This window comes from Littorina saxatilis, linkage group LG3 (assembly GCF_037325665.1).
Source record: "Littorina saxatilis isolate snail1 linkage group LG3, US_GU_Lsax_2.0, whole genome shotgun sequence".
Lineage (NCBI taxonomy): Eukaryota > Metazoa > Mollusca > Gastropoda > Littorinimorpha > Littorinidae > Littorina > Littorina saxatilis.
The window spans coordinates 75,027,926-75,052,995 of NC_090247.1; the positions used below are offsets into that span (position 1 = coordinate 75,027,926).

At 43.7% G+C, this 25,070-nt stretch overlaps 1 protein-coding gene across 2 annotated transcripts in view; it reads left to right on the forward strand.

The window, feature by feature from the left end:
* Nucleotides 1-25,070, forward strand: part of LOC138963261 (gamma-tubulin complex component 2-like) — a 51,267-nt gene that overhangs the window by 402 nt on the left and 25,795 nt on the right. For both annotated transcript variants that reach the window (XM_070335325.1, XM_070335326.1), the window contains exons 2-21: nt 764-840; nt 1,309-1,390; nt 2,517-2,608; nt 3,186-3,243; nt 3,840-3,974; nt 4,400-4,499; nt 5,048-5,136; nt 5,664-5,741; nt 6,166-6,247; nt 14,987-15,064; nt 16,383-16,450; nt 16,910-16,954; nt 17,780-17,872; nt 18,660-18,721; nt 19,026-19,068; nt 19,781-19,852; nt 20,430-20,490; nt 22,067-22,180; nt 23,983-24,133; nt 24,813-24,904. In XM_070335325.1, coding sequence (XP_070191426.1) covers nt 788-840; nt 1,309-1,390; nt 2,517-2,608; nt 3,186-3,243; nt 3,840-3,974; nt 4,400-4,499; nt 5,048-5,136; nt 5,664-5,741; nt 6,166-6,247; nt 14,987-15,064; nt 16,383-16,450; nt 16,910-16,954; nt 17,780-17,872; nt 18,660-18,721; nt 19,026-19,068; nt 19,781-19,852; nt 20,430-20,490; nt 22,067-22,180; nt 23,983-24,133; nt 24,813-24,904 — 1,648 coding nt within the window. In that variant the 5' untranslated portion in view covers nt 764-787. The remainder of the gene's footprint in view (nt 1-763; nt 841-1,308; nt 1,391-2,516; nt 2,609-3,185; nt 3,244-3,839; nt 3,975-4,399; nt 4,500-5,047; nt 5,137-5,663; nt 5,742-6,165; nt 6,248-14,986; nt 15,065-16,382; nt 16,451-16,909; nt 16,955-17,779; nt 17,873-18,659; nt 18,722-19,025; nt 19,069-19,780; nt 19,853-20,429; nt 20,491-22,066; nt 22,181-23,982; nt 24,134-24,812; nt 24,905-25,070) is intronic.

Genomic DNA, 25,070 nt, shown 5'->3' on the forward strand with positions numbered 1-25,070 from the left:
TCCTGTCCCAACATCTATTGAAGAAACTCTTGGACTCCAAGTCTGAAGATCAGTTCAACTGAGTGGAGATTCTTAGAATTCACACTGTACATGTATATCAAATTATGACCCGCAGTTTCACTGAAGGACTTGATTTGACTGTCAGCGTGCCTCGTCATTTCCAAGGCTGTCTCATCTTTTGACACAAAACCCTGTCTTCCAATTTCTGTTGTTACTAACTAACTAAGTGGTATCCGTGGAAGGGAAAATTATCCTGCATGTTTCTCTGCTGGTTGTAGTACAGTACACACTGAAAATGGTTATCTTGCATTCGAACACAGAAGTGCTGGTCTACAAAGTTTTGAATTGGAAGAGGTCTCACTCTCACTGTGCATGTACATTGTACTGCAATTAGTACAAAAGTTTTAGGCCAAAAAAAAAAATTGGTGTGGTTACGGTAACATAGCCCAAAAAAATAGGGTAGGAAGGTAGGCAATCACTTTTTTTTTTATTAACTTTTTTTTCTAATGTGTACAAATTAAACCTACTTGACAGGGAAATAAGTGTGCGACTCTGGCGATTTCGCTTTCATTGCATTTTTTGCACTGGGTTTTTTTTTTTTTTTTTTTTTTTTTTGACAAATGTAATAAAAAGTTATAGGATCGGCCCCTAAAATTAGGGTAGGTCGGGTTACCGTAACCACACCTATTTTTGTTTAGGCCTTAGTTAGCAATTGCACAGTCAATGAGTCATTCAGTTGATGTTGTGGTTTGATGCATTTCAGGGGGCAGATTCTGAGGCTTCCAAGATGAGTGAATTTAAGGTGCACCACCATGTCAGCGAGCTGATGAACCTCCTTGGGTAAGACTAGATCACTGAAGTATGACTCATTCATGGAATCAAGGAGAGTAGATAAAGCTAACATCATTGAAAATATTTCTTGATCAGTTTTTCCATGTCACTCTTTCTTCACATTGTTGACAGAACTTGAGTCAAGATAGTTTTTACTTGCTCTTGTTGCAGAAAGTAACATTGTTCCACAGCCCAATTTTTTTCTTTTCCAAACTAAATATTATCTTAAAATTATAGGCTAGTAATAACTCATATTTCTCACTACAATTTACACTCTATTTGCTTCTACATGTATTGCCGTAGTTAACAAGCTTTTCAAAGTTTTTTCGGCTGCTTTAAATGGTCCTGCACCTTTTGTGGAACATGTGCTCGACTGGATTCAATATATATATATATATATATTTTTGTAGATCTATGATAATTCTGTATCACTATCAGCCGTGCTTATGCTGTTACCTTTTGGTTTTGTGTTTGCAGTGTGAGGACTTCGGACGCCATAGGTGAAGAGGTGTACACAGAGATGTTGTTGAAGAACACTACTCCCTATATCACTACGCAGGTACACACTGATCAGGAGCTGTTGGTCTTATGTTACAATAGACAATGTTCGAAAATAACTGTAACTGTAATTATGAGGATGAAAGTCGCTTGTTCATTCCAATGCTTGTTATTCTCTCAGGTACCGGGAGATTGGTTCTGTATAACTCTCGCTTACTCCATTAATAATGTATGCATTTAGAGCGCTTACTTATATAGTTCCCTTTGGTCATTTGATAAACTGTAACTGTGTCAGGATTTGGAAGCGTGAAAGAGTTGTGCCCCTGTGACAAACAGGATTTGCTTGGTTGACCACAATCGCAGCAAATTACTGACTCTGATGTGTGTCTGCTTGATATGATGCCTTTTTCTTTCGAAAATCTCTTCCACAAGGCTTAAAAATCCTGACAGCTATTTCTGGAAAAGGTAAATTGAACATTGGATTTCCCTTGAGCCAGCCATTATGACGTCAGAGTCCGACTAAACATCGTATTTTGGCAGCTGGCTGAGGCTCATTAAAGAAAAAAACTTCTAAACTAAAATGGATCCATACATACCTTTTCTTTGTATTTTTGACCAAAATATTATATTTGGCACATGTCTCGATCTGTGTCAAATTTCAGAATTGTTTCAAAAATGCAAATAATGTTTAATATTTTAAATAGGTCAAAGAACAACTCCCACAAGCAGTCAGTGAGTTGCTCTGTTAGTGTTTGGGCAACCAATCAAACAAAGGGATAGTGACATAGCAATAACTATACTACACAAAGAAACTGCCAATTTTCAATTATTCAGCTACTACAACCAGTTGCTTACTTAATTTTACATACACTTTGCATGTATTTTAAAATGTTTTACTGGTGAACATACTTTACATTTCTGGTAAAGGATGACGTATGGTGACATTATTCTCAGTATCAGCCAGAAACACTTCTAGGCTCATGTCAAACAATTTTGTAAAATTTCAATAATTGCATTTGTTGTTGTTGAGGGAATTGTACTTTTTTTTCTTTATTGTTATTAGTGTTTCAGTGTCCTTTTTTCAGTAATTGAATATATGCTTGTAGACTGCATTTTAAAGCATATACTTTTTTTCTGATGCACAACGCAACTGACAAGAGTTTTAAATACTTGTTTGTTTGATGCAGGTGTCTTCCCACCAGTCGAAGAGAAAGATCGGGGAGTCCACGCGAACTCCCATTGAATTCTTTGCAAAATACGATGAACTGAAAGCAAAAAAGTGAGTCTACTTGCCACTTTGAAATGATCAGCTGCTGCATACATATGTTTATAAAATAGCATCTGCTTGTGTTTTGCATGCATACTTTAGTGTAACTCACTACTAACTGCTATGAGACACAAAGCTGAATGAAATGAAAGAGTTGAATGTATGTGTCTGTGTGGAGGCAGATAGAGAACTGTGATCATTTTAAAACCCTTTTTGTTGTTGTTGAAAATCACAGGTAATCCAAATCTCCGAGTTGTTGCGGATTTCCGCGAAAGCAATACATTTTTTTTTAAATGCACCATGAAAAAGGATAGTTTAACCCAGGTGAGAAAGACAAAAAAAGTGTTTTTCCTTGAATGGGTTGCCTAAAATCAGTCAAATCCGCACACAACATTTTTTAACATAATTATGGTGTGAGCCATAATTTTGGTCATAGAAACTCCCTGATAATGTTGGAAGGTGTGCATTTTCTAATAAGTTGAGTGTAAAACAAACTTTTTCCTGGAAAATTCAGTTGTAACCATAATGAGTTTAAAGTTGGCAAAGAAGAAATGCATGATGATTTGCTTCCCCTTGTGCTGTGTTCCAGTGTCAGAGATCTGGACCCTCTGGTCAACCTGCTGTCACGGCTCAGTGAAGACCAGCTGGTGAGTACACCGCACATGCGGCTATAGGTAGGCATAGCTGCCAACCCTCTCTGAATTTTTTGAGAATCTCCTGATGGTTGAAATCCGTAATGAAATCCCAAAATTTGTTTAATTTTCCCGAAAAGGAAAGTTTCTAAAATAGTTTGTGAAAGCAGCCTCTTTTGGGGGTACGAAACCAGTGAACAGACGCTCTGGTGAAACCAGCCAAGTCGTGTTGTGTTCTTTCTTTTGTTAAATGAATGGCAATTTTGAGCAGAACGTACAAGAAACAACATTTTTGGCACCTTCATTTACAAAAAAAGCTTCAGCCCCCGGACCCCCACAGGAATTTCATAGTCATAAGGTTGGCAGCCATGGGTAGGACGTCAGCCGGCCTTGTTTATCTCAAATAAACTCCATACTGACTATCCCCCCTCCCCTCCAAAGTACTGTTGATCAAACTTTGGACTCAGTATTCTGCTCATTGAGTCTGATTCCTGGTGAAAAAGTGTTTTGACTGAGGAATTTGTATTATCATCAAATCATTTTTTCTTATTAACCACTCGATGCGTTTTCTAATTAATCGAATTTCATCAAAAATCTGCTTCCCAAAATAGACAAAGGACTTCCTAGCCAAGAATGCAAAAGACAAGATGGCAACTGCTGGGATGACAACGTTGTCTTCTCACGACAAAATTCTGGCCCAGTTGCCGGAAGCAGGCACCAGAATGACGTCACAAGAGCTGTCAGAGGTTTGTGGCTTCTTATTTAAACGTGTAAAGTATGTTTAAATTATTAAAACTGAAAAATATGGGAGGAGCCAGCCAAGCCTCTGCTTTTATCAGATATGTAAAATATGTGTACATTACTTAAACATAAAGTGTGAGAAACTATTTTTTTTTATACCAATGTGTAAAACTACATGGCACTGAATTTTGAGAGTGTGGTATATTGCTTCCCAATAGTTATTAGTTTTTAAATCATGTTCAAATTGTTTTATCTGTCATTGATAACATTTGAAGTGGTATGGACGGATATGTATGTTTTCTGTGAGTGTTTGTGTGACTGTGAGTACATGTGTGTGTTTCAGTAATAATAAAATGGATGGAAAAACTGGGGCTGTGGGATGTTTCCTGTGATGTTGTCTAGCTTTGAAATGTATTACTTACGCACGCAGATCAAGGATCGCCTGCTAAAGGAAGCCAAGTCAGTGCCGGCTGCCAACACGCAAGACATCGTGAGGAAAGCTCTGAGAGAGAAGCAGCTCAAACACAATGGTATTGTTCTTCACCTCACGAACCAAGTTGAAGAACGTGTACACAAAAATATGTACAAATTAACACACACGCGCAAACTCTCTCTCTCTCTCTCTCTCTCTCTCTCTCTCTCTCTCTCTCTCTCTCTCTCTCTCTCTCTTTCTCTTTCTCTCTCTCTCTTTCTCTCTCTATCTCTATCTGTCCGTCTCTCTGTCTGTCAAAGAACTATCAAAATATTGGTCTAAAATTCGTTTTCCTTCAGGCTTCCTGGTCCCCTGGACCTCGGCCTATTTTCAGAGTTTTTTCTATTTTGGAATTCCCATGCCTGAATAGTAACAAGTTTAAAGTGCTGATGTAAACAATGCAGTTACATAGAGCTTTGATTCTACAGTCTCATTGTTTAGTCTTCAGAGTAATCTGTCAGTGTCACACAGTGCCTCTTTAAATTTACGCAACTTTAGACCTTGTCAGAATTTAGTCAATAAATAAAATTAAATGCACTATAAATGTCTAGTACCTGTTGCAACAGTAGCTCAGAATGTATTTGATGTTTTCTGTGTGTCTGATAGTGAACATACCAGTGCAGCCTGAATGGTTATTCCAACGACCAACACTTACCATGGACTTCATGGTTGGAGTGGATGGACCTACTGACCAGGTGATCATTCATTTCTTTTTGTTCACAAGGTTCAATGGATCGGTGAGCTCGTTTGTAGTATTTTGTGAACTTGTCGGTACAAAAGCTGGCAACACAGTGTTCATGCTTTTCATCTCTCTCTCTCTGTCTGTCTGTCTCTCTTTCTCTGTCTCTGTCTCTCTCTCTCTGTTTAAAATCTGTTGAACTAATGTATTTTCTCACAAGTATATGAACTACAGGTTCCTATCCAGCTTCATTGGCTCTGTCGATGCCCGTTTTTAACCGCTTGCTTCCCTTAATATAATAAACTGAACATAGAGTGTTGTCGTCCCAAACTAAATCTTCAAAAACTTGAATGCGTGTAATGGTCGTAGACTACTTCTAATTATAATCAACTTCTGGTTTTCTCAATTATTAGTTAGATAGAATTATTTTGAAGGCCAGGATTTCTGTTCTTTTTTCCTTATTTTTGACTTGTTTGGTTTTGCAGTTTTTTGCTTTTAAAGTGTTCCAGAAAAAATAACTTCATTTGTGATGTTGTCTTTCAGAATATCGTAGCCCTGGGCACCCTTCCAGTGACTCTACAAGAACACGCTGTGATAGAAGACCTGCTGTTCTGCATGCAGGTTTGTGGGCTGAATAAGATTTTGTGTTACTAATGTAATGTATTTTCACCCTTTCCTCATGCAGATAAAAATGGACCACTCTCAAGGTCTGTTTTGACTAATGTAGCACTTGCCATAATTAATTTTTGTCATACAGATGGTACATGAAGTAAGATAAATAAGCAAGCATGAGATTATTTGGTGGATTTTCAGTACTTTTAGTTCTCCAGAAATTGTTGAGATCCCAAGATTGCACAGTTTTGTAATTTCTCTCTCTAAAATATTGCAACGGGCATGGTGTGTGTGTGTGTGTGTGTGTGTGTTTAAATAGTGTGTGTGTGTGTGTTTAAATAGTGTCTTTAGTTTTCCTGGTATCGTTTTTTATGCATGGATAAAGATATTGATGCCAGATGCAAAAGACGGCAGTTTCCTGTGTTTGTTTCAGGGCATAGAGGGCAAGTATATCCTGGCTCGAGCACTGACAGAAAGATATGCGCCGAAAGAGTTTATGATTGACCAGAGCTTAGGTGAGTATAACATGTGTGGCTTTACAGGGTTCGTACGCTCCTTGAATCTCCTTGAATCCCCTTGAATTTTCAACCCCCCTTTTCAAGGACCTTGAATCTCCTTGAATTTGGAGAAAATGGTCATTCTTGTGTTTAACCTCCTTGAACCTCCTTGAATTCTGAAGTGCAGGCAAAAAAAAAAAATGTTAATATTAAAGTTTTTCAGCAATTTATATCGATTGTGTGCGTGTTGTGTGCAAGTCGTGTGTCGTCTGCCATCGTGCGAAGGGAAGTTGAAACCGATTACTTCCTCTTCATCCGGGTAGCTTTTAGCGCCATTTCTGAAGAAGCAGTGTGTCGATTCATCGTGACAGCGTTTCAAGCCATCGCCGGTCGAAAATCGTAGTCATGCCGGGTGGAATGTGCTTTTTTAACCCACGATGGCTGGAAGAAAAGGAATACAAGGATTGGATCCAGCGGGATTGCGACAAATACAAGGCTTTTTGCAAATGCTGTAAAATCGGAAGTCATGTGGACAATGAACGCTGTGAACTCGCACTACAGTTTCAAGTCGTGTGAGAACAACTCCAAACTGTTCCAGGCAATGTTCCCCGACAGCCAAGTAGCGAAGGGATATCAATGTGGCGAGGGGAAGACCAGGTATCTAAGTACTTTCGGCCTTGCGCCATATTTTCCTTCGCTGCTGAAAAAACGAGTGAAGGAGGAATCCGAATACGTTCTTCTGTTCGACGAAACGTTGAACAAGCACATCAAAATGAAGCAACTTGACATTTTTGTTCGTTGCTGGAACGGCCCGCAGCAAGTCCAAACGGAATACTACGCTTCCAAATTTCTTGGACATGCTTATGCAACCACCCTGATTGATTCTCTGGAGCCTGCCATGGTGGAGCTGGGATACCGGAAATACTCCTTGAAAACTCCTTGAATACTCCTTGAATTTCACTGTCAGGTGTCTGTATGTCATAAAGTTTATGTGTATACACTGGATGATGTTTGCGTTATGTGTATGATAATTAATGGTTGTTTTAGCTGTTTATATACATGTGCTTTGGGTACCTGTCTACTTCAGCAATTTGAAGATACAATCCACACGTGCTCCTTGTCCACCTGTTTCAGACACCCCCCTTGCTAGTGACCGGTCTGTGGATTGTATGTCTCACTAAAAGCAGGAATATTCACTGTCACAAGCCATACAAACCTGACAGAGTTAGCAGGAATATTCTCTGTCACAAGCCATACAAACCTGACAGAGTTAGCAGGAATATTCTCTGTCACAAGCCATACAAACCTGACAGAGTTAGCACGAATATTCACTGTCACAAGCCATACAAACCTGACAGAGTTAGCAGGAATATTGACTGTCACAAGCCATACAAACCTGACAGAGTTAGCAGGAATATTCTCTGTCACAAGCCATTAAATTACATATTCCTACTCCGAATCACATGTAGCAGTTTACTCAGTCTAAAGTGCTAGGTCTGAAAAGGCTACCCGTCTAAGGGGAGCAACCCCAACTAAAAAAGTGTAAACGTAGCCATGGTAATGACGACGCACCCAGGGAGTTACCTCCCCTCATGCGTACCGCGTCACTACTGCTACTGACCACGTGACCCCTATCATTCGACACTTCAGCTTTCTTGAGAGCAGGTCGTGGATTTTTTGGCTCTAGTGGAAGTTCGCTGTTTGGTGTTTGCTTAGACACCCACCGGCACCCACACACCCGTCTCTTCACCCGCTGCACTGGTAGTTGGTGAGCTCGTTCCTTTTACTAGTTTGAACGTATTTTTCAGTAGCTACTAGAAAATTTTCGGCCACGTGTGGTCACGTATTTTTTGGTAGCCATTTTGGAATTTTGTCGCCATTTTGTTTGTCAGCATGTCTGACGGGGATAAAAAGCGCGGCAAGGCTGATGTGAAGGGAAAAATTAAACCTAAGTCTTCCTCTTCTGTCCCTAAGCCTATTTTGGTTGTTGTTTCCGACGCGGCTAACAATACTGTGTTGACGGTTCCTATTTCTGCCCCGAATGACCAGTCGGTTGCTGGGCAGTCTAATCAACCTACATGTACCGTTACTTCTCGCTCGCCTTCTCTGCCGCTTGCAGATTCGGCGTCTCTGGTTTCCTCGTTGCTTTCTTCGCTGGTGCCCGAGCTTCGCACGTTGGTGAGAGAAGAGATGGTGCGTTCTAAGCCTTCGACTTCCGTTGTTCCGTCGTTGGCTTCCTTCCCGCTTCCGGCTGTGACGCTGTCCTTGACGGGGGTTGTTGCTTCTGCGTCTTCTACCGCTGTGGTTGGCGACTCAAGTAAGTCGGGCTGGTCCGTAGGTCCTCGTGAGACCGCTGGACGCTCCCTGCTGGGAGACAGCCCTTTTCGGCGGGTTCACGACCCGCAAACCCCTGTTCATTCTCACTTTGGCTTCGCGGAAGACCATCGTGTTCATGAGCAATGGCGGCATTTGGTTCAGGCTTCGCCGCTTCCGGCACTCGCCGGAAGCGTAGGTCCTCCGACGTACGCACCCGCTGGGGTCGTTTCCGGAGTTGACCAGCCAGTTCCGTCTGCTGCGCTTCCGGCACTCGCCGGAAGCATAGGTCCCCCGATGTACGCACCCGCTGGGGTCGTTTCCGGGGTCGACCGGACGTGGCCCTCCGGGCATTCGGCCTTCCGGCCGCCGTCCTCAGTGTCTGCGCTTCCGCTTTTCGCGGTCGCGTCTGATACTTTTCCGGCTCAGTCCGGATCTACTGCTCCTTCCGCTTCCGCTTCCTCTCGGGTGGCGGTCGCGGGGGGGCAGCACCAGCCCTTTGGGCAGGTGTTGTCTCAGCCCTGGCCGGGGCAGTCAGCGCTTCCTTCTTCGGTTGCGGCTTCGACTGCGGTTCCGGTTCCGGCGGCTGCGGGCATGCCGTCCTCTTACTCTTACCCTAGTCAGGGCATGAGTTCGGATGGTGTCGGTGTGGACGGGTTTCCGGTTTCCGGTTACGGTGTTCACCGCCCTTCTACCAGCAACGTGGACTTCGGTCCTTCGCAGGATGTTTCGGATTTTCAGTCCGTCGCCAGTGAGGTTGCACGTGTTGGTTATCCGGAGAGACTCAAAGTGGCCCTGGAGGCTGCTGCTGAGGTCACTTCGAGATATTTCGCGGAAGGGGCTTCGGTCGCTTCGGCTGCCGCTTCGGCTGCTCCGTCCGCGATGGCTGATTTTCGCTCTGGGAAGGAGGATGACTCATACTTCCGGTTTATGGAGTCTCCGTCCATAGCTTTTCAGCTTTCTCAGGTTTTGGCCAAGCCTTCTCCTTCCGGAAGCGGAATTCCTTCACTTCCGGTTCCACTGCTAGTGCCTCACGGCTCAGTTCCGGAGATTGCTCAGCAATGGATGGCTTCGCCTTCTCAGGCTTCTGCATTCGCACTGTCTTCTCATAGACGTTTGGTTTTGCAGAAGTCTACCAGGAACTTGTTGGATTCGTTCGCTCTCCCGCGTTCATCTTTGACTGTTCCTCCGGAGATGATGGCCTTGTTGGCCAAGCCTATCAAGAAGGATGATGGCGTGCTCTTGTCTGAGAACACGCTGATCGCTTCTGAAGAGGCAGGGCGTCAGCAGCTGGAGCTTGCCTCCATCGCTGAGACTCTTATTCGGGCTCTTTCTCGGGCCCTCACTGATTCGCTGAATCCTTTCTCTCTCAGCGAGGATCAGGATGCGGATGACGTCTCCACTTTGTTGGCCGCTCTTGCGAGGGTCAATGAAGAACAGATGAGACTTTCCGCCGTGCACTATGCACACTCTGTCATGTGTCGTCGGGATCTCTTTCTGGCACACTCACAGTTTTCGGAGCAGGCAACCAAGGACACTTTGCGTGCCTCACCGGTCTTGGAGGGTTCCCTCTTCGGGCATCTCATTTTTGACGCCCGGAGACAGGAAATTCAGGCGAACAGGGACCAGCAGTTTTCTGACTTCTCCCTGCACAGCCTTAAGCAATCCAAGCAGTCTCAGCCTTCTCAGCCGAAGCAGGCTAAGGTTGCTGGCCCTCCCAAACCGGCAGACAAGGGTCGTGGACGTTCTTCTTCTCGGGGCTCGAGAAGACGACCGTCTTCCGGCAGGGGGAGAGGCGGCTCGGGAAGCAAGCCTCACCCCCAATGAAGTGCTCCCGATCTCCCCCCCCACCCCGCCCTCCACTCTGGTGATGGCGGGGGGCCCTTCTCGGGCTCTTTCCCATTGGCTGGTCTCTATACAGAGTCAATGGGTCGTGGGGGTCGTGAGGTCGGGCTTCCGTCTTCTCTGGAAAGATGGCAAGGCTCCTCTGGTCAGGCGTCCGCCGGCGTTCAGGCCTCCCTTCTCTCAGGAAGCCATTTCCGTCCTTCGGTCGGAAATAGACTCCCTGGTGCAGAAGGGCGCAGTGGAGAGGGTCCTCGACCACAGATCCCCCGGGTTTTACGGACGGCTTTTCGCCGTCCCCAAAGCCTCAGGGGCATGGCGTCCTGTCTTGGACCTGTCGTTCCTCAATACCTTTTTGAGGGAGATACGGTTCAAGATGGAGACGCCAGCGTCGGTCAGGGACTCTCTCCGCCCGGGGGATTGGGCGACCTCCATCGACCTGACGGATGCATATTTTCATGTTCTTATGCATCCAGCCGACCGGAAATGGCTTCGTTTCCGGTGGGCAGGTCAGGTTTACCAGTTTCGCGCCCTTCCCTTTGGCCTGTCTCTCGCCCCTTGGGTCTTCACCATGGTCGTGAGACAGGTCTGCGCGCTGGTGAGGTCGCGGGGTGTCCGGCTACGTGCCTACCTAGACGACTGGCTCATCCTGAGTCAGAGTCAGGCGGGGTGCGAGCAGGATACCCAATCGGTTCTTCGGGAGGCCAACATGTTTGGCTTCACGATCAACCGATCAAAGTCGGAGCTCACACCGTGTCAGACATTCACCTACTTGGGAATGTCTTTCGACACGGTGGCTTGGACTGTCCGACCTTCTCAGAAGAGGGTGGACAAGCTCCAGGCGTGCATACGCTCCACTTTGCCTCTCCCGAGGGCTTCCCTGCGGACTTTGGCCTCCATCTTAGGGCAGATGGAGTCCATGGCTCTCCTGGTCCCCTTGGGGAGGGTCCACAAACGTCCTTTTCAGCTGGCGCTGAAGCCGTTCGTGGACTCTCCCACGGTGGATTGGAATGCCCTCATCCCTCTCCAGGGATGGTTCCAATCCGCTACCCATCCGTGGCTGGACACGGAGTGGGTAAGCAGGGGCGTGCCGATAGCCCTTCCTGCCCCAGACTTGGACCTGTTCACGGACGCGTCCTTGGTGGGGTGGGGGGCTCACACAGACCGGCTGACTGCGTCAGGTCTGTGGTCGGCAGATCAGAGGATGCAGCACATCAACTTGCTGGAGCTAGAAGCCGTGGCTCTAGCTCTGGACAAGTTCCGGCCCTCCCTTCAGGCCAAGCATGTTCGTCTGTTTACAGACAACACGACAGTGGCAGCTTACATCAACAAGCAGGGAGGGTCGCGGTCTCCGTCGCTTTCGGCCAGGGCCTGCGAGGTCCTGATTTGGTGTTCAGAGCATCAAATCAGGCTTTCGGCCAGGTACCTGCCCGGAAGCTTGAACACTCTGGCGGACGCGCTCAGCCGCTCCGACAGAGTGCTTCAAACAGAGTGGACCATCACTCACGGAGCGCTGGATCGTCTCTGGTCTCTTGTGCAGAAACCTCAGGTGGACCTTTTTGCCACCAGGTTCTCGAAGAGACTACCAGTGTTCGTCTCACCATTCCCGGATCCCGAGGCGTGGGAGACGAACGCGATGGACATTTCCTGGTCAGGCCTGGAGGCTTACGCGTTCCCGCCATTCCAGTTGCTCACGCGAGTTCTCAGGAAGGCGGAACAGGAGGGCCCGTCCCTCCTGCTGATCGCTCCTCTTTGGCCGTCTCAGCCGTGGTTCCCGGACCTGCTGAGACTCGCCCAGGGCCCTCCTATTCCTCTCGCTCTCACGCGAGGAGAACTGGTACAGCCTCACACCGGCAGCCTCCACGCAGAGCCTCAGATGCTGAATCTTCACGCGTGGAGGTTGTGCGGTCTTCTCTGAGGCGCAAAGGGGCATCAGATTTGACCATGGACCTGGTAGGACGCTCGCACAGAGCATCTACCTCGTCCGTATATGAGTCACATTGGAGGGCCTGGGTTTCCTGGTGTCACGAGCATCAGCTGGATGCTACGGCGCCCCGCACGATGCACGTGGTGAACCATCTTGCTTTCATGTCCTCGCAGGGAGCTTCAGCTGCCTCGTTGAAAGTAAGAAGATCGGCCATCTCGGCGACCCTACGCCAGTTAGGTCGCTCTATAGATGTTAGTGGCGTTATTGCTGGAGTCATCAAGGGCGCTTCCCTTTCTGACGTCAAGACTCATACGCCCGTTCCTAAGTGGGATCTCTTATTGGTCATGGAGTTTCTGCGCTCAGCGGATTTTGAACCTCTCAGAGATGCCAGTTTTGCGAATCTTACACGTAAGTCCCTTTTCCTTTTGCTGCTCGCATCGGCACGAAGGGGCAGTGAGATCCACGCTCTTTCCGGTAATTCGGACGACATTTCCTTTGAATCAGATGGGTCCGTTACTTTGCGGTTTCGACCTGAGTTTCTTGCGAAAAACCAGGCTCCCGAGCGAGCTTCTCCTTTGGTCCATGTCAGGCCGTTGTCCACTATTCTGGCTCCGAATGACCCAGACTTAGTAAATTGCCCTGTTAGAGCTCTTCACATCTACCTTGCCCGTTCTCAGTCACTTAGATCCGCAGCTCAAAAGCTCTTGTTTATTTCTCTCAATACGGAGAGACATAAGGATATAACTAAGACGACTCTGGCCCGGTGGGTGTCGGCGCTCATTAAGCATGCTTACGAGTGGAGCCGCCATAACGAAGGAGGGACACAGCCTGTCCTTCCTCTGGAATCAGCTCGGGCTCACGAGACGCGAGCTTGGGCGTCTTCCTTGGCCGTGTTACGATCAAGAAGACTGGAGGAGGTGCTACACACCGCATACTGGCGTTCCGAGGATGTCTTCATGAATTTTTACCTGCGTGACATCTCGGCTCTTCGCCAGGATGGATCTAGAGCTTTGCCTGCCATGGTGGCAGGTGGTCAGCTCTTGACAAGGATTTGAGAGTGAGTTTGAACTTTTTCTTTCCCACCGCCTTGTTGTAGTAATCTGCTACATGTGATTCGGAGTAGGAATATGTAATTTAATCGAAAATTTTATTGTAAATTTTCATTTAATAAATATACCTACCCGAATCACATATCGTAGTCCCTCCCACCTACCCCGCTTATGATTTGGAGATGTTATTCTTCGAGTCGAATGATAGGGGTCATGTGGTCAGTAGCAGTAGTGACGCGGTACGCATGAGGGGAGGTAACTTCCTGGGTGCGTCGTCATTACCATGGCTACGTTTACACTTTTTTAGTTGGGGTTGCTCCCCTTAGACGGGTAGCCTTTTCAGACCTAGCACTTTAGACTGAGTAAACTGCTACATGTGATTCGGGTAGGTATATTTATTAAATGAAAATTTACAATAAAATTTTCGATACAAACCTGACAGAGTTAGAAGGAATATTCACTGTCACAAGCCATACAAACCTGACAGAGTTAGCAGGAATATTCACTGTCACAAGCCATACAAACCTGACAGAGTTAGCAGGAATATTGACTGTCACAAGCCATACAAACCTGACAGAGTTAGAAGGAATATTCACTGTCACAAGCCATACAAACCTGACAGAGTTAGAAGAAATATTCACTGTCACAAGCCATTCCAACCTGACAGAGTTAGCACGAATATTCACTGTCACAAGCCATACAAACCTGACAGAGTTAGCAGGAATATTGACTGTCACAAGCCATACAAACCTGACAGAGTTAGCAGGAATATTCACTGTCACAAGCCATACAATCCTGACAGAGTTAGCAGGAATATTGACTGTCACAAGCCATACAAACCTGACAGAGTTAGCAGGAATATTCTCTGTCACAAGCCATACAAACCTGACAGAGTTAGCAGGAATATTCACTGTCACAAGCCATACAAACCTGACAGAGTTAGCAGGAATATTCACTGTCACAAGCCATACAAACCTGACAGAGTTAGCAGGAGTATTCACTGTCACAAGCCATACAAACCTGACAGAGTTAGCAGGAATATTGACTGTCACAAGCCATACAAACCTGACAGAGTTAGCAGGAATATTCACTGTCACAAGCCATACAAACCTGACAGAGTTAGCAGGAATATTCACTGTCACAAGCCATACAAACCTGACAGAGTTAGCAGGAATATTCACTGTCACAAGCCATACAAACCTGACAGAGTTAGCAGGAATATTCACTGTCACAAGCCATACAAACCTGACAGAGTTAGCAGGAATATTCACTGTCACAAGCCATACAAACCTGACAGAGTTAGCAGGAATATTCACTGTCACAAGCCATACAAACCTGACAGAGTTAGCAGGAATATTCACTGTCACAAGCCATACAAACCTGACAGAGTTAGCAGGAATATTCACTGTCACAAGCCATACAAACCTGACAGAGTTATTTCCGCAATTCCTCGATTGTCTTAGTTCCGAGAGGTGAAATGAACCAAAATCTAAAGCACAAGTGTAAACTTGCTGTTTGATAGACATTATCAGTATTTAAACTATATGCTAAAAGGTAAGCTGACCAACAAAAAAAACACCACTTTTTCGATGATGAACATGTGACAGTCGTAATGGTCTATTGCAGATCCATCTCTACAGGAGCTTGTGCGACGAATTCTGCCTCTGTGTTCCAACTATTCAACAGTGGTGCGTTTTATTGAAGGTATGTATTGATATAGTTGAACCCCCTTTTAAGGCTTACACATTTTTGTGAAAATAGGTCTTAAAAAGAAGGGAGTCTTAAAGGTGGTCGTCTACATTTTTGCTTTTTTTCAATAATCTTATGGTTAGATTTTCCTCAAAAGTTATGTCAGATGATGAAGGAACCATGAGAAAAAAAGTTATAGAAAAAAAAATATATGTAAAAATTTTTTTATTTTTAGGTAGCGTGACTCACGCTTCCAATATTTTGTTTTCTGTTTGCTGAGAACATGTGCTTTGCCTAAAAATACTGACCAATCAAATTCATGTCACTATGCTTATAGCCACGCCCAAACAAGTGCAGCAACAGTTTGACACTGGAGCGCTGTCCACGCTTTTTTTTAAACGCACGAAATGCACGGGATTTGAGAGGAGTTTTGCGCTTGGCATTTTCCAAATAAGGATATCCTACTATGAGTACTACGTTGGAATACTACAATGAATTTTCAAACGGCTACACTGGCTTCGTCTTTCCTGATCGAAAGGGGGTGTATTGTTGATATTTGTAGATAATAGACTCTGCATTTGAATGGTCAAATGGCGATTTCGGTATACAAATGTAGACAAGGACCTTTAAAATGGAGGTAAATGTACAGGTGTAATGAACAGAAGGTCTTAAAAAGCAAGGTCTTGAAAGGGGGAAGTCTTAAATAGGGGGTTCCATTGTGTTGTGTACACCTTTCACCATAAATAGGGGGTTCCAATGTGTTGTGTACACCTTTCACCATAAATAGGGGGTTCCAATGTGTTGTGTACACCTTTCACCATAAATAGGGGGTTCCAATGTGTTGTGTACACCTTTCACCATAAATAGGGGGTTCCAATGTGTTTTGTACACCTTTCACCATAAATAGGGGGTTCCAATGTGTTGTGTACACCTTTCACCATAAATAGGGGGTTCCAATGTGTTGTGTACACCTTTCACCATAAATAGGGGGTTCCAATGTGTTTTGTACACCTTTCACCATAAATAGGGGGTTCCATTGTGTTGTGTACACCTTTCACCATCAACAATTTCTGGCACCAGGTAAATCTTTAACGTTGTTGCTGCGGTAGAAGCAAAAGCATTGCCCAAAGTTGTCCTGTTTTTTCTCATATTCTTTGTTTTTATCTTTTAGTTTTCACTGTAACCATTGCAATGTTATTGTGTGTGTTTTGCACAGAGGAAGAAGGAGATACATGTACCAACATTACTGACAATCCATACCCAGGCATCTGCTGCCTCAAAATTCCTTCACAATTTGTTTTATTATTTTTGCCGTTTGTTTTTCTACCACCAGAGAAATCAGCCTTCGAGTATGGTCTGGTCAACCACGCGTTGTGTGCAGCGATGAGGTCACTAGTGAAGGTAAAATATATTTGATCACCATTCTTTTAATCCTTTCAGTGGTTAGTTTGATGGGAACAAATGTTGATATTAAGAGTAAAAGCAATGAAACTGTTCCTCATCTTTTCCACTGTGTATTTTGAAAATAACATGTCAGGTTCATGGATAAGCTGTTTAATTTTGTTTTGTTTTTATTTAAACCCAAATAACCGAAAATCTCAGATGTGATTAAATATAAAATGACTATTGCTTCTTTGCTCTGCTATTGCTCTTCCGGGGTATCGCTGCTCCGGGTAAATACCCTGGGGCTGTTTGAGTTGCATTATGTAATGATCTGCTTCATGTTAGTCCCGTTTTCCACAAAATAAAACAAATTCTTTCAGCATGATTTTGTTTCCTTTCGGCAAAATACTATAAAGCCATTGGAGACCATAGCCATTTATTGATGCACATATATTATTTGTATTGCTTTTTTGACAGGACTACATGGTTCTGGTAGCACAGTTGGAACACCAGTACAGAGGGGTAAGTATTTTTGTTACCGTATAATTTCTTGTAAGGCCTAAAAAAAAATAGGTGTGGTTACGGTAACCCGACCTACCCTATTTTTAGGGGCCGACCCTATAACTTTTTATTACATTTGTTAAAAAAACACAAAAAAACACAAGAAAACGAGTGCAGAAAACGCAATGAAAGCAAAAGCGCCCGAGTCGCACACTTATTTCCCTGTCAAGTAGGTTTAATTTGTACACATTAGAAAAAAAAGTTAAAAAAAAAAAGTGATTGCCTACCTTCCTACCCTATTTTTTTGGCTATGTTACCGTAACCACACCTATTTATTTTTTTGGCCTAACTTCTTGACTTTGATTGATAGGAGAAACACTACATTGTTGGTGGCAGCTGTCTCTTGAATCATGTAGTATCTAATGTTTATGGACATTGTTTAGATGGGCCAAGTATGTAGTGGTGGTGCCCTTTCCCAGGCATTACACGTAATCCAAGTTAATCTGCAACATACTTACAAAGTTGTCCTTTTTAAGAAGGTGATAGTTTTGGGATGTGACCTTTATTAGTTGGTATCATCTTAGAATATGACCTCTTTTAGGTGACCTCTTTTGGAATCTCACCTCTTTCAAAAGGTGACCTCTTATAAATGTGACCTCTTTTGGAAGGGGATTTCTTTGGAAGATGACCTGTCACTGGAGAGGATTCATGTTAATTAATGCTATAGGTATTTTGAGTACAATTGATATGCTGAATGGTTTATTGACCTGTTGTTTGTTAATTTTATCTGACCATGAATGCAGATTACTGACACGTTTAATGTAACCGTTGTTTGCATGTTTCCAGGGCCACCTGTCCCTCCAGAAGATGTGGTTTTACCTGCAGCCCACCATGCGCACACTGGAGATCCTGGCCTCCATCGCTAACTCCATCAACAGGGTTTGTTGCCTTTCTTGTTTTGAGCATAAGCGGTATGGCCTGCAAATATTTGTATGCAAAGCATTCTCGGTATTTACCTGAATTGACAACTAACAATGTGGCCTTGATGTTTAAATGAATGCACCACACACGGACACATTGTTTGTTTGTTCTTCTTCTTTGTTGTATGTTGAACGGTTTGTTCCCTCGTTGAAGCAAGTTACCCAGGACATCAGCTTACGTCCTACCGACAGTGAAAGGGTCAATAGACAATGTTGGAAAATAACTGTGTGTGGGATGCTTATTGGCTGTGGAAGAGTTGAGCCCCTTCGAAACAGTGAGGCAAACACAGAGGTCATGGTGGCACAGTGAATAATGAGCTACGACGTGAATGTCATGTGATTTCTGCTCAATTTGACTCCCTTTTCTTTACAAATATGCTCATCAAAACTTACCCATAACTGCCAGTGCTACCATGATCACTTTCTTTCACTGAGCAGTGTTCACATGTGTTTTTTTCAGTTTTAAAGGGGGCGAAACTCTTCAACAGCAAGAGGAACCCCCATCAGAGTTATTTCCAGCATTCATCTATTCTTTTCCAGTCTTTTCATGGCTGTGTCTTCATAAAGCTGCAGAGATCGCATACTGTTTTTTTGATTGAAGAGATCTATATTGTCATTGCAGTAGTATTAAACAACATCAGGATGTTCTGTGCATACAAATTCATTGTACTTCTTTTATCTTTGGTTTGTGTATGTGTGTGGTTATTTTAGCGGATTAAGTCCTTTAAAGTTATTCTTCGTTGCAGGGAGAGTGTATGGGGGGAGCAGTGTTGAGTTTGCTGCATGAAAAGACATCTTCTCTGATAGGGTGAGTTACAAAAATGTGTGCCCTTTTCATGTTAGTCTGCCATGGTGGAGTAAATAACGAGTAGAATATGAACCTATGCTATAACAAGTAAAATGATAACTCGCATCACTGTACAGATTTGAAGGCTTGTGCATTCTTTACAGATGTGGCACAAACAAATGTTTGAGTTTACAGGATTAACAATAAATGTATTGTTTTGTCAACGATTACACATTTCATAGGTCAACCCTACTTGTTTTTTGTATCTTTAGTGTACAAGAATAAGAATGAATGTCTAACCTGTATATATGCTTCCTTTGTGCAGAGACGCTAAGAGCCAGGAGCTGTGCCTATTTCTCACTCAGTCGGTAAGTTGTGCATCTGAAATGTCTGCTGTACAGTGGAACACCCCGACTTCAGACCCCCCGACTTCAGACCCCCCGACTTCAGACCCCCCGACTTCAGACCCCCTGACTTCAGACCCCCCGACTTCAGACCCCCCGACTTCACACCCCCCGACTTCACAACCCTAACCCTTTTCAACACCTTGCTTTCCACACTTTCTGTCATAACCTGTGTAAATTTACCCCCATTTTAAGACTCCCTCCTTTCTAAGACCTGGATTTTTCAGGTGTTTTTTTTTTATGTCTTAAAAGGGGGGTTCCACTGTATTTGGGTTACTTCTGTTCATGCATGAAGTGTTAAAATAAGCTTTACTCTCAGGTTATATTGTCCACTTCCAGAAGTGTTTTATTTGACCAGGTGAATTAGTACTGTCTAGCTGAGATCAAATGAAGTGTTATAGCCCTGAATGATCTTTAAGGTTGATGTGTTTGTTGGTTTGTATGTAAACTAAGAAAGGATTCCTTGAGTACAAAGTATGCCCTGGTAAATATTGAACTTTAAAACAAACAATTTTTTTTAACCTGTTTCCAAAGTAAAAAGACCCATAAACTGCCAGTTTGAATAAAAGAGTATAAAACATTGCTTTCAAGCAAATGAAACAGGCCTTTGTTGTAGTGAGAAAAATTCTTCCCCCAACTTGCTTGTCATTGTTAATGGGCTGTACTTGCTTTTCAGGCATGTGTGCCATACTTTGAGATTCTGGAGAAATGGATCTACAAAGGAATCATTCGTGACCCTTACTCAGAGGTAGGTTGAGTGTGTATGTGTGTGTGTGTGTGTGTGTTTGTGAGAGTGTGTGTGCTTGTGAGAGTGTGTGTGTGAGTGCATGTTTGTGTGAGTGTGCATGTTTGTGTGAGTGTGCATGTTTGTGTGTGTGCACATATGTGTGTGCGCGCATGCATGAGTGTGTTTGTGTGTGTGTCTTGACTTGTAAAGTTAAACACAGAGAGGTCAGGTGTGGTCACGGTGGTATTCTGACACAACAATTTAGCCCAAAAGGAATGTAAAGTTGCTTGATTTATGCCTTGAACAAGAACTGAGTTTTGGTTTGGTACAGGAAGACAACATGTGACTCTGCAGCTGCTGAAAACTGCTACAGCATTTATAAACTGACAATTTCTCTATCTGCAAAATAATGGACCACAATGTTTTTGTGTTTGTGTGTGTGTGTGTGTGTGTGTGTGTGTGTGTGTGTGTGTGTGTGTGTGTGTCACAGTGTGTATGTGTGTGTGCGTGCATGTGTGCATGTGGGTTATAGTGACATTTTTGAATCAATCTGTATCAGATGCAAGCAATAAAACATCTCCCTTGCGTCTTGTTTCAGTTCCTGGTGGAGGAGAACGAGAAGATACAGAAGGAAAAGCTGCTGGAAGAATACAACGATGCATATCCTTTCATACAGAGATCAATGATAAACAACTAGCGTTTAACAGACCGTATGCATATCCTTTCATACAGAGATCAATGATAAACAACTAGCGTTTAACAGACCGTATGCATATCCTTTCATACAGAGATCAGTGATAAACAACTAGCGTTTAACAGACCGTATGCATATCCTTTCATACAGAGATCACTGATAAACAACTAGCGTTTAACAGACCGTATGCATATCCTTTCATACAGAGATCACTGATAAACAACTAGCGTTTAACAGACCGTATGCATATCCTTTCATACAGAGATCACTGATAAACAACTAGCGTTTAACAGACCGTATGCATATCCTTTCATACAGAGATCACTGATAAACAACTAGCGTTTAACAGACCGTATGCATATCCTTTCATACAGAGATCAGTGATAAACAACTAGCGTTTAACAGACCGTATGCATATCCTTTCATACAGAGATCAATGATAAACAACTAGCGTTTAACAGACCGTATGCATATCCTTTCATACAGAGATCAATGATAAACAACTAGCGTTTAACAGACCGTATACATATCCTTTCATACAGAGATCACGGATAAACAACTAGCGTTTAACAGACCGTATGCATATCCTTTCATACAGAGATCAGTGATAAACAACTAGCGTTTAACAGACCGTATGCATATCCTTTCATACAGCGATCAGTGATAAACAACTATCGTTTAACAGACCGTATGCATATCCTTTCACACAGAGATCAGTGATAAACAACTAGCGTTTAACAGACCGTATGCATATCCTTTCATACAGAGATCAGTGATAAACAACTAGCGTTTAACAGACCGTATGCATATCCTTTCATACAGAGATCACTGATAAACAACTAGCGTTTAACAGACCGTATGCATATCCTTTCATACAGAGATCACTGATAAACAACTAGCGTTTAACAGACCGTATGCATATCCTGTCATACAGAGATCAATGATAAATAACTAGCTTTTAACAGGTGCTCTCTGATGTTGCAATTCATTCCGGACAGGGGGATGTTGTTTGGGGATGTTTTTTAGGGGGGTGGGAGGACAGGTTGTTAAAATGTTTGTATCTCCATTGGGAAGAATGAATAATCTTTTTAAATCATTTATATTTTGCCCACCCATTTATTATACTAGTAGTTTTGCAAAACAGCTGGTACCTTGAAGATGTGTCACGTTCATTGCTTGGGGCGAGATACGGGTAGGAAAAACGCAGAAGAAAAGTATTTGACTGCGTAAGGATAAAAGATTGCTTTTTTGAAATGACAGATATTTTGCTTCTGATGAATTTATAATAATAATAAGAAGAATGAACACTTCTTAATGGCCCCTTCACGCCAGAGCTCACGGCGATGTACAATAGCAAAAATACCATTGCTTTCTGTATTCTGGTGAAACGGTTTATGTGTTACTCTTAGGCGCAATTCGAGTGTATTATTACAAGAATTGATGAGAGAAAACTCATAGGAATTGTTCTTCAAGAATGTACGGAGCATAATTTTAGTTACACATCAAACAGCTTGTGTGTTAGAATCCTTAACAGCTATCCACCTACTGGGAACAGCACTACACTATCTGTCGGGAGCGCATCCCAGTGTTCTTGGAGCAAGTGGCCGACAAGATTCTCAACACAGGGAAATATCTGAACGTTGTCCGGCTTTGTGGTGAGACATTCGGCTTTATTTGGAAGTTTAGACAGCTGTTCTTTTAGGTTTTCAAAGAAGTGAATGATTAGTGGTGGAAGAATCCAATGTGGCAATCATCTGAACTTTTGAAGGGATGAGACAAACTATAAAGCAGAAGCAGAAGCTCTCATGCAGGCCGCCTCCTTGGTTCAGGACTCCGCAGACCCTTGCTACCAAGCTGTCTTCCTCTCGGACGCCCTTTCAGTCCTTCAGGCCCTAGAGAACGACAAACTCCCACAGCTGGCCAAAGCATTACAGATGGTCAGACAAACCAGAAGAGTTGTCCTCCAGTGGATACCAGCACACTGTGGGATACCAGGAAATGAAAGGGCAGATGAGCTGGCAAAAGAAGGAGCCGTGGAAGACCAACCTGAAAACAGTGTCAGCTTTAGTGAGCAGAAGACAATCATCAAGGCATTGATGAGGCCAAGGACAAACAGAGATGACTACCACACAATGTCCAGAGAGCAGCAAGTCAACCTCATCAGGCTGCGTACTGGCCACAACAGGCTCAATACTCACATGAATCGAAAGTTCAAGCTGGCGCCATCACCAACCTGTGCCTGCGGTCAAGAAGACCAAACAGCGGAACACATCTTACAGCGATGTCCCTTACTAGATGAGGAACGAAAAGAAGTGTGGCCGTCACCAACTCCCTTGCAGACCAAACTATACGGCAGTCGACAGGAGTTGGAGAAAACGACAACATTTATCACCAGTGCTGGACTGATTGTGTAACCTCTGCGAACGCCAAGAAGAAGAAGAAGGGATGAGAAATCTTCTTTCGGTTCTTTACAGACCTAACCATTCTGTCGAAGAAATCTCCACAGCGAACAGAATTTAAAAAGGATGAGGCGAGATCAACAGGTTTGTAAGAATTCAGTGCCTCCTGTGTCAGCTGAACAGATATTGGTGACAATGACTATGTCTGAACAGTATATGGACCGTGGTTGAAAGAAAGTTGCAGTATAGATTTTAAAGAGAATGAGAACAGTAAAGTTAAATTTGCCACAACTTTCATCATGACTGATTATCTCTCACAGGCACTCTGATGGTCTGATAAGGATAAGATAATGATAAGATTTGATATAGTCCTGTGAGGTTTCCCTCATTGAAATTGGGGCTGCTTTCTCACTGGGAAAAGCGGGCGGGGATGTAGCTCAGTCGGTAGAGCGCTGGATTTGTATCCAGTTGGCCGCTGTCAGCGTGAGTTCGTCCCCACGTTCGGCGAGAGATTTATTTCTCAGAGTCAACTTTGTGTGCAGACTCTCCTCGGTGTCCGAACACCCCCCGTGTGTACACGCAAGCACAAGACCAAGTGCGCACGAAAAAGATCCTGAAATCCATGTCAGAGTTCGGTGGGTTATAGAAACACGAAAATGCCCAGCATGCTTCCTCCGAAAGCGGCGTATGGCTGCCTAAATGGCGGGGTAAAAACGGTCATACACATAAGAGCCGTGGGAGTTTCAGCCCATGAACGAACAAACAAACAAACAAATGTGGGGAAAGCAAGCTGCCATACAGTACGGCACTACCCATTTGTTTTCTGCATGCATGTATTCATGTTTCCAATTCCTGAGAGTGAGACTTTCGCTTTGAACTTAATTGGGTTCTTTATCATGCGTTTGGACACCGATGAGAATCTGCACGAAGTTGACTCTGAGAAATAAATCCCTTCCCGAACATGGGGATGGAACCCATGCCGATAGCATCAACTGGTTTTGAAGCCAGCGACGCTTCTGACTGAGCTATTTCCCTGATGGTGGTGATGATTTGTGCAGGTCGTGACGTAAAGTGCCCTCATGCGGCTGACATGGTGTACACACTGAAGGAGCGACGATACTATGAGCAGATTGAGCGAGCGTACGACTTCGCCAGCAAACTGCTGCTGGAACTGCTGATGAAAGAAAAGGAACTGCTTGCACGCATCAAGTAATATTGTTGACATTGCATTACGCTTTTCCTCCCATCATGCTGCATCAAGTAATATTGTGGACATTGCATTACGCTTTTCCTCCCATCATACTTTCTGTTATTCTATCATTTTTGTTCTTTCTGTCTTTCTTGCCAATTTCTACCTATCTCTCATTGCAAATAATGTACATGTATATCTTTAATGTTAATGACAGACACTTGAACATAGGGGTATAGCCTGAAGTTGACTCAATAAGGAAATGTTGTGCTGGTGCAATTTTGGCGTAACTTGATTCTTGGCCATTTTGATGTTTTTGTGCTTTAGACTAAGTAAATCATTCTTCATGAAAAATATTCTCTTAAATACGATTGACAATACATGATTTAAAATTCTTTTATCTTTCAATCCATACCAGGAATGAATATAAACATTTTTTCATAACAAAGTTAATCAGTTTTGTTCTTCTCCTGATTAGCTGTTCAAAATGAGTTACGCCAAAATTCCACCACCACCACCACCACCACCACCACTTTGACTTTTGTCTGTATCTGTGAGTGTGACAGCTGGCTCACACATGCAGGATCACACATTCTTTAATTTTGAGATGCATTTTTTTCAAGCATATGCAACTGTGGGTGAAGAGATGACACACTACGGGAATCTTTACTTATGGCTTTCGTGTTATTTATGTGTCAGGTCCATCAAACATTACTTCTTGCTGGACAAGGGTGACTTCATCGTGCAGTTCATGGACATGACGGAGGAAGAGATGAAACAGAACATCGATGATATCCTTCTGATGCTGTGGTTGTACAAATGTAGTCTTTTTCCAGTGATTCCCTTTTGAAATGCTTTCTGAGCTTGATGGAATTTTCAGTACCGGTAGTGTTTTGAAGAAAGAGATGAAACAGAACATCGATGATATCCTTGTGCTGCTGTGGTTTTGAGACTGGC